This window comes from Rhinolophus ferrumequinum, chromosome 7 (assembly GCF_004115265.2).
Source record: "Rhinolophus ferrumequinum isolate MPI-CBG mRhiFer1 chromosome 7, mRhiFer1_v1.p, whole genome shotgun sequence".
NCBI classification, from domain to species: Eukaryota; Metazoa; Chordata; class Mammalia; order Chiroptera; family Rhinolophidae; genus Rhinolophus; species Rhinolophus ferrumequinum.
In genome coordinates, this window is record NC_046290.1 from 41,953,121 (window position 1) to 41,966,053 (window position 12,933).

General features: G+C 37.3%; 1 protein-coding gene across 4 annotated transcripts in view; it reads left to right on the forward strand.

Annotated features, from left to right (window-relative positions):
- TRAPPC13 (trafficking protein particle complex subunit 13) overlaps positions 1-12,933 on the forward strand; it is a 46,290-nt gene that overhangs the window by 4,311 nt on the left and 29,046 nt on the right. For all 4 annotated transcript variants that reach the window (XM_033109921.1, XM_033109922.1, XM_033109923.1 and 1 more), the window contains exons 2-4: positions 4,643-4,711; positions 5,283-5,382; positions 6,478-6,562. In XM_033109921.1, coding sequence (XP_032965812.1) covers positions 4,643-4,711; positions 5,283-5,382; positions 6,478-6,562 — 254 coding nt within the window. The remainder of the gene's footprint in view (positions 1-4,642; positions 4,712-5,282; positions 5,383-6,477; positions 6,563-12,933) is intronic.

Genomic DNA, 12,933 nt, shown 5'->3' on the forward strand with positions numbered 1-12,933 from the left:
CTTTTAGCAGTCTTCTTTTAAATGAATTGTGATAAATTATTATTTATACTGAATTTAGAGGTGAAATGTTCTGTTCCTTTTGTTCTGTTACTTTTCCGGTGATTGAATTAGATATTCCTATGAATTATAGTGAATAATTTGGATTTCGATGAATCCTTAAAATATAATTTTACAGTAATTTTATTTACTCTCAAAAAGCGTCATATTTTTTTAAAAATAAAACTAAAACTAATTCTATTGGGAAAGCTATTCAAGTGGCATGAATGTAGTTCAAATTGGAAGACCAGCCCAGATTCTGCTGATGTTTCCAAAGATCTGTAATAGACAATAGTTGATGTGTTGTTTTGAAACAAAGGTTAAAAAAAAAGTATAATTTGCCTCAGACCATAATGTATCTAAGGTTATAACCTGTTTTGAAGCAAAGTATCAAATGTGATAAGCAATGAAATTATTCTTTCTTTATTCTAATACAGGTAATTAAATCTTAATAACCATTAATGCTGATTACTAGTTGGTTGGTTCTTTAAGTCATTGTTGGTTTGCCATGACCAAAGTGTTATAAATTGTGTTTACACATCGCCTCATAAAAATAACGAAAGTGATTATAGAATAAAAGTATTCTAAAAGCATGTATTTATTTAACAAATTTAAATGCCTACCATGAGCTAGGTACTAGAATGTAGTAGGGAAGGAGACAAACATGGACCCTGCTCTCACAGAGCTTACATGGAGTTACTACTATTAAGTAGTAAAACTAAATCCTGAGAAAAGCTGGTAAGACTGTACTCATTGGAAGGCAGACATTTGTGCCTGGTGGCATAGTGCCTGGCATGGTAGGGGCTTCATAATACATGGTAAATGTGCCCTTTGGAGGAATTTTTCATAAGCTGAGGTTGCTTAAAATCTGAGGAGTCTACTAATTTTTAACTAAAGATCTTCTTTTCCAGTTAAGTTTTACTCTATCCAAATGTTTTTTTAAAACCCTTTTAGTACCATTTTATTGTCTCAAATGAGACTGTCTAGAAAATAACCATCATATGTGTGAATGCTTCCAAAAGTCTTTAAATAAAAAGTCACCAGGTATAGAGGAAGTTTCTAAGGTAACGTATTCAGTAATTACTTCCTCTTTTCGTTCATTAATCATCTTTTCAACCCAAGAATGCTGGAGAAACATCAAGAATTATTCAGTATTGCCAGCAAGCTTGCAAATAAAAGTTGATTAATATTATTAGGGAATAATAAATGGTGAAATTTGATTTTTATTGTTCAGGTCTTATTTACTGTAAGATTGTTACCCAAAGGTTAAAAGTTAGGTACTCATAAGACAGTCATTTAACACAGAACACGATGTTTTTTTAATGATAATTTTATTATTTTGAAATGACTGTACACAGAGCTGAAAATACAAGGTACAGTCAGGGGTCATAGGATTCTGATGAGTAGCTTTTTAATCTAAGAATCACCTTAAAAAAAGCTTCTTTGTCTTCATATGTGGTAGATTTAAATCTTTCTAATTCTATATAAATTGCTTTCTAACCATTTGAGAAATAATGAAAAGGTAATTCAGAACTAGGAAACAAGATTAAATTTTATTGCATATATTTCCATGATCTTAAAAGAAGAGATTCATTTCTCTTCTACCTAGACAGTGCTTAAGTAATCAAGGCCTAAGAATTTAGAATCCACAGCTCCTTCTTCGAATCCTTTTAGAGTATTTAGAACCTTAGGACTCAAGATTCTAGCACTAGCTAATAGGACTCAGCAGTATTTCTGGGTTCCACTGTTAAGTCATAGACATGGAAATAATTTGAGGAAACAAAAATATGTACAAGAAGGTGAATCTGTGAGGGCATTTGCTAAAATACTGTCAGCATTTACTCTCCAGGAAAGTGACTACAGTGCCATAATTTAATTATTCCCTGACATTCATCTACCTTCAAATAAATGTCAAATTCAAAGAAAAAAGATGTGGAGGGCATCATATGAATTTAATTTCATTTGCCAACTTATCAAATAACTTAAAGGTCTTGTATTTTTAATGGAAAGTGGTTCTTTACCCACTTCCTACTGTCTCATCTCCTAGGGAAAAAAAATAGAATCAGCAGAAACTAAGCTTTATAGGAGTTTTGTACATAATGGAAGTTTGACCATATAATAAGCAAATAAATTGGATACACATTTGGGTAAACTCGAGGGCACTTAAAAAGTGTTTCAGGATTACCTTGAGAGTGTGTTTCCTCTATTTGTTAAGATTGGGTTTCTTCTGAAATGAAAAAAAAATCAGGAAGAAACTGAAAACATTAATTGGTGTTAATAGTGAGCTTAGAGTCTTAGATATTTAGATTGTGAGAAAAACTCTCCTCCTGTACATTGTTTTCAGAGCACCTTTTTATCCCTTTTAGATTTTACTTAATGTTAATATTTTCTGCTTAGAAATAAGAGTGAAAGTAGAAGGTCAGAAACACCTCCCTAACCCCCTCTCCCAAGTCTTTGATCTGTAGGTGGCTAATGCTGTGTTTGAGATGGGTCCTACTTTGAATTCTCATGGGATGCTTTCTGATAAGGCATGACATTTCAGGTTCATGACCCGTACTTATAATTAATAATTTAAGACTTATTTTTTTTTAATTTATTGGGGTGACAATTGTTAGTAAAATTACATAGATTTCAGGTGTGCAATTCTGTATCACATCATCCATAAATCACACTGTGTGTTCACCACCCAGAGTCAGCTCCCCTTCCATCACCATACATTTGATCCCCCTCACCCTCATCCCCCGAAGACTTATTTTTGAACAGAATGAAAGAAATCACCCAGGTTCAAATTTCTGCCACCTATCTGCTATGTAATCTTTTATATGCAAATTAACTCCTCCTTATCTGTAAAAGGGGGATAATGATAATACCAACCCTGTAGAGTAACCATGAGAATGAAATGTGTTAATATTTGTAAGGTAGCGTAGTGTCTCCCACTAGTACATGTTCAATAAATACCAATTACACAAGCAACTTCAGAAATTTTAAGGTTAGCATTTGTTGACTATTTCAGAAGCCATCTTTTTAATACAACATTGTATAGATTCAAAATAATACCAAGTTACTTAAGGACTTTGGTGAGGTGTTAATTTAGCAAGGCTCTATAGAATATACTATGTGCCAGAACTTGTGTCAAATGAGGAGGCCACAAAACTGAACATGATACATGAGAGCCTAAACCTCATGGAGTTTATGTAGAAGTGCTATAAACAAGTAAATAAATACAGTTCATGGTAAATACAAGGTATGATGGGAGAAACAAGGTGACCTGTTACTTCTTTTCTGAAAAAGATGTCATTTAAGCTGAGACCTGGATGACAAAGGCACTAAATTTGACATGTATGATATAGATAGTTAATGGTTAGGTAGTACATGTGTGAATAATACCACGTACGTTGTGAATTGACCATTTATGCCTATAGTCTTTAAAGTTTTTTGGTTTTGATTTGAATTAACCTTTTTAATAGAGAATAAAAAAATAATCTGTGATTCATTTTCTAAAATATTTTGTTATGACTTTTAATTTTATATTTTTGTCTTTATTTGATGTGGTCAAATGTCAATCTAGACATAGTTGAAAAAGATTTTTTTTAAAAATTAGAATGTTCTATCCTTGCTAGACTAGATTTAATAAATACTTCATGTTTTCTAGTTTTCTGTGGCTTAATTTTTTTGTCTATTTGATACATATGTAATTTATTTAATATTTGAAATGAATTTGTAAATTCAATTTTACTTTTCTCGGCTAACCAGTTGTCCTAGCACCTTATAATGTTGATTTATTTTTCTGTATCCTAATCTTTTTTTAAAACTATCTGATCCATATATCACTATGGTCTTGCATTAATAAGCCAAATAGTAGGTTATGGATTTAAATGGTTTAATATATTGTAAGTCGAGTTCTTCCTCATTTTTTCCCCATTAATTTTCTTATTTCCATTTATTTATTTTTCTAGATAAACTTTAGACACATTCTGTCATGTCCGAGAACAAATCATAGTTTTGGTCGGAATTATATAAATCTGTATACATTAACTGATATTTTTGTAACTTCATCACAGAATTATTACTTAAAGGTCCACTTACTGAACTTCCAGTTGCCTGTGATTCTATCGAAGGGACAAAGCTTACAAAGATCTTTTTGGCATAAAATTATTGTTTCATGTTCAAAATGGTGCATCTAAAAGTTTTTCCCTGTGAGGTTAATTTTAATTAATATTTTATTGATATTGTTTACAGTGAAGTCACTCAAGAGTTTTTTAAAGCTTTTTTCTCCTAATATATTTTAAGCTTTAGAATTCCTTTATTTTCCAGTTGCTCTACAATGAGTTGTATTGCATTTACATTTTATTTTTACAATTAATTAGGTTGTAAGTAAAAGCAAAATTGTTCTCTTTTTTCTCATATAAAATTCTTTCATATATTAATATTTTTAGTAAATCACTGCTGTATAATAATCTTAGGAAGTATTTAATATTATCTTTAGGAAGTTATATTTAGTTATATTTTATATTAGTATAAACTTGATGAATACCATACACTTGACTTTGGAGTACGAGCTAGCCCAAAGCAATATTAATATTTTCTTGTTTTTTTTAATTCACAGTGATGCGTTTAACTAAGCCTACTTTATTCACCAACATTCCAGTAACATGTGAAGAAAAAGACTTACCTGGTATGACACATGCTTTATTCTAATTGTACCTAGGGAAAAGTTGAAACCTGGATTGCCTGTATTACCTTGAAATAAACCTAGTCCTTGCCAATCTTATGCTAACTCTCTGCTGCGTTCTTTGTTGCCCATTTTTGTACCATGTGAGTGGTTCATCTGAGTAACAGATTTCACTCATAATCTGTAAGTCAAGATACTATTGATATCCCATGGCAGCAAGATACTTTTATTTTCATTTTAGTGTCAATACATTCATAGTCATGATACTATTGAAATTACATTTATCTTCAAATGTTCCATCAATGTATTAGGATTCCCTTTATTTAAAATTATTGGAGATTTATATAATATATTGTATATCACATATTTTCTTTTGTTTCTAAAGTGTTCATTCTCTGTGAAAACAATTTTTTGGCATGCATTAGTTGTATTGAAGATTAGAAATTATGTTTTTTAAATATATTTTTTGTCAAGAGAGTATTTATAAAAAATATTTCGCCCAACTATTACTTTATGTAAGTAAAACTTATTTACTAGGTACAGCTTAGAATTTTATGTTTTTCTCTTCCTACAGGAGATCTCTTTAACCAACTCATGAGAGATGATCCTTCCACTGTAAATGGTGCAGAAATTTTAATGTTGGGAGAAATGTTGACTTTACCACAGAATTTCGGGTAAGAATGATGTAGTCACATAAGAAATGCAACAATATTTTAAAGCCATTACAAATCTGGTTTTCAAAAAATAACTATGAGCTGGAAAAATGCTCATGGGACATTTAAGTGGTAAAAAAAAAAAAAATTTACCAAAATTACACTATGTGATTCTGGTTTTTAAGAAGCCATAAGATACATATGGTTGAAAAAAATAAGATACATACCAACATTTTAATAGTGGTTCCTAGTGTGATAGAATTTTAACTTTCTTCTTTAGATCTTATATTTATTAATGTCCATGGATTTTTTTTTATTTTAACTGATTTAATCTAAATGTCTTTCAGAAGAACTCTTTATTCAGCTTCACAGCCTTCTCCCAACATAAGTTATAAGACTTGTCAACCAATTAGGAACTCTAAATTTTTTATTCCTTCTCTTGCTCTTAGCTATTCTCTTCTAGATTATTAATGAGGTAGAAGCCCCTAGCTCCAGTCTGTTTCCATTGAGAGAATTTGAAACCAAAAGGAATTTTTCAGGTTTTTTTGAAAGGTTTACAGAATGTGGTCATAGACTTCTGTCTTGAAAACTTAGGAATATAGCCATTAAATATTTTCATGTAATACATATTAATAAATATATATTTTTATAAAACATACTTTATAAAAGGTATAAAGTAAAGCCACTAGTCATTATTTTTATTAGAATAACGTAGAAAAATCAAATATATTGGTAAAAATGCTCTAAATCTAGGTCTCCTCTAGATTTAGGGTTTAAGTTATTTCAAAAATTGCCTTTTTCTGTCCTCTTCAATAACCGATCTTAAGACTCTTAAAATGGACCTGATTTCAATGAGTTATTTCAGGAGACTGGCGGTTTGTGTAGTAGTTGAAGCCCAAGATATATATCATGTTTTATAGAGTAAGTCAGTACTTTGAATTGCACTAGGTAATAAATGAGCAGCCTAGTGTAAACAAGGAATGTTGCAGCAGTATTTTACCGATCTCTATCCTTTAATAAATTTTTCTCCATTTGAAGTTCTCAGTGTTGCTCAAACAGAATATTTGTGATAAAACCTGAATAGATTTCTGCCTAAAAATTTATTTTATTTCACAGGAATATTTTTTTGGGAGAGACCTTTTCCAGTTATATCAGCGTTCACAATGATAGCAATCAAGTTGTAAAAGATATATTGGTAAAAGTAAGTGGCATTCTTGTTGAGGATATATTAAAAAAAAACTTAAATTTCTATTCTGATGTTTTTGAATTCATGTTTGATATATGACTTTTTGTCATTAATAACAAGCAATAATTGAACACCTACAGTTATAGGATAGTATGCTGAGCACAGAATCATTTTTTGTTATCCTCAAAGTTTGTTGGATGAGAAAATGTACCAAAGGTAAATAACGGAATGTTTTTGTTAATAACTTGTGGTTAACAATAACATTTGAAAGAGAAGGAAAGATCACAGGGGATTGCATCACTCAAGAAGGTTTACTGGAGGAGAGGGAACACGAGGATCTTGAAAGAATGGTAGGGTTTAGAGAAAAAGACATGAGGGACATGGTAATGGGAAGCAGAGACATAGAAATACATATGGTGTTTTAGTAGCACTGAACAGAATTCACTTGGTAAGAGTAGGTAAGATCGTAGAGATGTGTAGTAGCCATGTAGTGGAGCATCTTCAAAGCGAGGCTGAGACTAAGGTTCTCGCCTTTTTTTTTTTTTTTTTTTAAGGACAGTGGGCACTCAGTGCAAACTTTTGAACAGAGGTAATCACACTGTGTTGGAAGACTGACATGAAAACATGGTATGGAATGGTTTATAGAAAATACACCAGTTAGAAGATTTTTGCAGTCGTTTAGAAGTTAAGAGAGAGAATATGCTAACTGGATTAAGCAACTTGAAATTTATTCACAAAGACAAAGGACGTAAAGAAAGCAAAACTTCACTGTGTGTGGGGGGAGAAATTGTTGTCAAAGCTGTCTTCAGGTGGTGCTTTTGGGTCACTAGAGCATTGCCAAAAGGGAAGTCCGATTAGAATGAGTTTGAAAATGATGAGCAAGTATTAGAGTTGAAAAGGACCTCAGAGAACAATATTCCAAGTTTTATGTATGACTCAATTTCCAGAAACTGGATGCAGATTTTTGCATACATGTTCATATGTTTGTCATACTTCTGATGAGGTTTTTGCTTTTCAGTAGATCAGGAGTTGGCAAACAGCCTGTGGGCCAAATTTGGTCCATTGCCTCTTTTATAAGACCTTTGAGCTAAGAATGTTTTTCACATTTTTAAATGATTGTAAAGAAACAAAAGCTTATTTTGTGGTGTTGAAATTATATGAAATTCAAATTTCAGTATCCGTAAATATTTATTGATGGACACGCACATTCATTCATTTATGTGTTATTTGTGTCAGATACAAGTTACAACGGCAGAGTTGTGTAGTTGCGACAGAGACTGTATGACCTGTAAAGTCTAAAGTACTTGCTGTCTGACCTTTTAAAGTGTGCCACCCTCTGCATGAGATTATGAAAAGGTCTGATTTTACAGACCTTTGAGAGACCTTCAGAAGTTTGAGAATATATACTTTATTCCTGGCGTACAATTGGTATTCAATAAATGTTGAATTTATTTTTATCAGGTGAACAAATCAGCAAAGGCATATACTTTAATTCAGTATTAAAAAGAGCAAATAATACAATAGCATACTTATAAAATGTGAATGTATATTTCTGTTAGCTTTCTTTAGTTTTAATTTCTATAAAGGCACTGGTATTTGAAGTAATAACAACAGCTAATGTTTGTTAAGTGCAGTGCCCACCAAGAGTCTTCTTAGTCTCAAATAGCTATTCAGATTCATGATGTACACACAGCCATTTTTTATATCAGATTCTCTTGAGACGATATAGGTGTTAAGATCTGTATTTTTTACATCAAAATCAATTAACACAATGTAAGAAGAGTGGCATGATATTGGCCTAAATTTTTCTTTTTCATGTTTGTTTACCAAGTTTTAAATACCAATATTATTATAGTTGCTTAATAAAAGATTTAGGAAATTTCCTTTCATTTCCAGTGGTTTGGAACAATAAATGGAGCATTTAAACTCTGTGGTCCTTGAAAGGCTTGTAGAATTCTGTGAAATCATGGGCTGGTGCTGTTTGTGGGGGAAGTTACTTGAAGCATTTTCACTTTTTTCCTTTGGAGATTAGTCTGTTTTCTATACCTAATGTACATTTTGTTCCACTGTTTCATTCTAGGAAATGATCCATTTTATGTAGATGTTCAAATTTATTTGCATACAGATCTACAAAGTAGTCTCTTAACATTTCTTCTGTTTCAGTATTATTTCCCCCTGGTCATTTCTTATTTTGCATATTTTTGATTGAGTTAGCTAGCTCTTGGTTTGCATATTGTTTTTTTCAAAAAAACACAGCTTTTATTACTTTATATCTAATGTATTTCTATTCCATACCTCATTAATTTTTGCTTTTAACTATCTCTTCTGTTTCTGATTTTTTAGCGGTTTTTTTTTTTTTTCCAGCTTTTCTTTTTCAGTTTTTAGCTGGGGATTTAGTTTGTTTATTTTTATTTTATTTCCATTGATAAAAATGAATTTTTTCCTGATTCGCTGCTACTGTTAAGATCCGGAATTGTCCCCCTCAGACAGACAGAGAACCCGCACAATAATGCAAGTCACACAGCGAGGTTTATTACCAGCCGGCTGGGGTCCCCGTCTCTGCCCGACGCAGCGGGTTTTTAACAAGGACCCCAAACACTTAAAGCCAAGGGGTTATATAGCATTTTCAAGGCCTTCCATAGCTTCTGAGAGTACAAGATAAACTTACAGGACTTACATAGTTTCAAAGAGTATAAGATTTACTACAGGACAAGGAGACCAGGAGTATAAGATAAGCTACAGGACTTGCATAGCTTCAAAGAGTATAAGATTTACTGCAGGACAAGGAGACCAGGAGTATAAGATAAGCTACAGGACTTCTAGTCGCCATGCTGCAACTGCCCACATCCTGGAATTTTATAATTATGTTGTTTCAGGCTAGGGGCTGTTAACCCTGACCTGAAGATAGCAGTTCTCATGCTAACAGTCTCTTACATGCTAACAGTCTCTTACATTTCCCCCCTGTGTGTTGTTCATAATGAGGAATCTTGCTCATGTACGGGCCAGCCGTAGAGGTCCTCACGGGTGGGCACTGTCTCATACTGTTGTCTTAGGACCATGAGCTGGACAGTATTAACACGATCTTTTACAAAATTAATAAGCTTGTTTAATATGCAAGGGCCCAAGGTTAGAATAAGCACAAGCAAGATAATTGGGCCCACTAAGGTAGATACTAAGGTGGTGAGCCAAGGAGATCTGTTAAACCAAGCCTCAAACCAGTTCTCCTGAGCTTCCCTTTCCCGTTTTCTCTTAGCTAACCCTTCTCTCACCTTTGCCATGGATTCTTTTACCACACCAGTATGGTCAGCATAAAAACAACATTCCTCCCCCAGCGCGGCACACAGTCCCCCTTGTTGGAGGAACAACAAATCAAGTCCTCTTCTATTCTGGAGTACTACCTCGGATAGAGAGGTGAGCGACTTCTCTAAATGACTAATCGAGGTTTCCAACCTTTCTATGTCCTCATCTATGGCCGCCCTTAGGGAGGTCATTCCTGATTGTTGAGTAGCCAGGGAAGCTATGCCGGTCCCAGCTCCGGCTATTCCCAAACTGAACAGGGTGGCAATGGTTAGTGCGGTGATGGGCTCTCTTTTACTTCTCATACTTGTGTCACTATCCCAATGCGAATACATACTCTCCTCAGGGTGATAGAGGATGCGGGGCAGCACTGTTACTAGGACACAGAATTCATTGGCGGCATTAAAGACCGAGGTAGATAAGCACGGGGTGAGGCCAGTCTTTGAACATATCCACCATCCATCAGTTCTGGGGATTAACCACTTAGTGTCACTTTTCCAACTAGGGGAGCTGTCTATGGAGGCACATAAACTTTGTTTAGCCTGGGGCACCTTCCCTAGACAGGTCCCATTGCCGCTCACTAGTTGCATGGTTAAGCCAATTTTACGATTTCCCCATGAACACTGAGAAGGGTTCTTACCGTTAGAGGCGTTGTAAGTGGCATTAAGTCCTATTGCCTCATAGAATGGGGGCTTTATATCATAGCACAGCCAACAGGAGGTTGTGAGGTTAGGACTGGTGGCATTAAGGGTCTCGTATACAGTGCGCACCAGTTTCCGCAATGAGTCTTTGGTTGGCTGCGTAGCAGGCGTCAAAGGAGTTACAGAGGTCTTTGGCTGGGTTCCCGCAGTCCCTCCTGCGGTGTTTTTATCCCTTGATATACCTGGGTTCTTGGTAGGGACGAGAGGGGCCAGCACCTTATTTGGACCCACCTGAGTGCTGATCATTTCCACCGATAGTCGAATAGTTAGGAGACCGCCAGGGTGGGGACCTATCCATGCCCAACGGCCTATATCTAATTGGAACCCCCAAGTTAATCCTGATAACCAACCACGCTCTCTTCGCGCCACGTCTTGGTTAAACTGGACACGTACCTGGGGCACCCGGTTGTGGGGGTCCCTAAAGGAGAATTTAACTAGATCCCTGTTCCCAACGTCCCACTGTCGGGGCCCGTCATAGGAGGTGACACAACTCCAACTACCACAATAGTAGCGGTCTGGGCCGCCACAGGTTTTCCAATTGTTTCTTAGGTTCCCTGGGCAGGCCCAAAACCCTTGTGCACTATGTCCTTGAGAGGTGTCAATTACAGCCCGCTTGGACCTGACTGAGTAGTCATACTGCCGTCCACGTTTAGTGCCGAAAATGTCACGCAGGTCGAAAAACAAGTCTGGCCACCACGTATTGATGGGGGCAGTATGTGTGGTGCTATTAAGGGTTGTTTGGGTCTGTCCATCTGTTAGGGTCCATGTTAGCTTATGGGGTTGGTGTGGGTTGAGCCCCGCGTGGCTCTTCTCCCAGATGTTGAGCAGAGTTAGGGCTAGCAGCCATTCCATCGTTAGCTGAGGCAGGGGGCTTGACGCTTCCCCGAGGTCGGGAGAGCTGCAGCTTCAGAGGGTTATCAGGGTGTCGCCGTACGATCCACTCCTTAGCTTGCGTCTTCTCCAGCTGGCTGGCTCGGCGCACGTGAGAGTGATGGACCCAAGGCCCAATGCCGTCAACCTTTAAGGCAGTGGGGGTAACCAGAATAACCACATAAGGACCTTTCCATCTCTCCTCCAGTGTCCGGGACCTGTGTCTCCTTACCCATACCCAATCCCCTGGAACGATGCCATGTTCCGGGTTCGGGGCGTCCTTAATTTCATACAGGGAACTCACTAGGGGCCATATCTCATGTTGGACCCCTTGTAGGGCCTTTAAACTGGCCAGATAACTTGGGGCCACATTGGGGTCATGATCTGGTAGAGTACGAACAATAATGGGGGGTGGTGCCCCATACAGAATTTCGAAAGGTGTCAAACCATGTACATATGGTGAGTTCCGGACCCGGAAGATGGCATAGGGTAAGAGGGTCACCCAGTCCCCGCCAGTCTCGATGGCTAGTTTGGACAAGGTCTCCTTTAGAGTCCGATTCATTCTCTCTACCTGCCCTGAGCTCTGGGGATTATATTCACAATGTAACTTCCAATTGGTCCCTATCGCCCGGGCTAGTCCCTGTAGGACGTTACTGATGAAAGCTGGGCCGTTATCGGAGCCTAAAACCTCAGGAACCCCATATCTGGGAATAATTTCTTCTAGTAATGCCTTAGCAACCACTTGGGCAGTCTCCCGTTTCGTGGGGAAGGCTTCCACCCAGCCCGAAAATGTGTCAACCATTACTAGCAAGTACTTATACCCATACCTCCCAGGCTTTACCTCAGTAAAATCCACTTCCCAACTCCGTCCCGGCGCTCTTCCCCGTACCCTCGTACCTGTATGTTGGGGTCCTTTCCTACTGGGTCTCATAGCCTGGCACCCAATGCACTGATCTACAATCTCTTGAATCTGAGCCGCTTGTCGGGGAAACCGGAGGCGGGCGGACTCGAGAATTGTCAGCAACTTCTTTTTTCCTAAGTGGGTGGCTTGATGCAGGTTGGAGAGAAGAAACAGTCCTAGCTGTGCCGGCAGTATCAATCTTCCTTCTGTATCCCGATGCCACCCCTGCTGATCAGATTCCGGGCAGTGGTGGTTCTGGATCCATCGCAGGTCTTCTGGAGTGTAGTCAGGTCGCGGGGGCAGGCGAGGGAGCTCAGGTGTGGGCAGGGTGAGTGCTAAAGCTGATGAAGCTACTGCCACTGCCTTGGCGGCTTCATCCGCTCGCCGGTTTCCTTCAGCTTCCGGGGTCTGGGCAGACTGGTGCCCAGGGATGTGGACAACTGCGACTGCCCGGGGCATTTGCACAGCCAACAGCAGTCTTCGTACCTCAGGAAGATTGCGCAGAGTCTTTCCTTCCGCTGTAACAAAGCCTCTTTCCCGGTAGATAGCGCCATGCACATGGACAGTGCCAAAGGCGTAGCGGCTATCGGTGTAGACAGTCACTCGTCTCCCTTCGG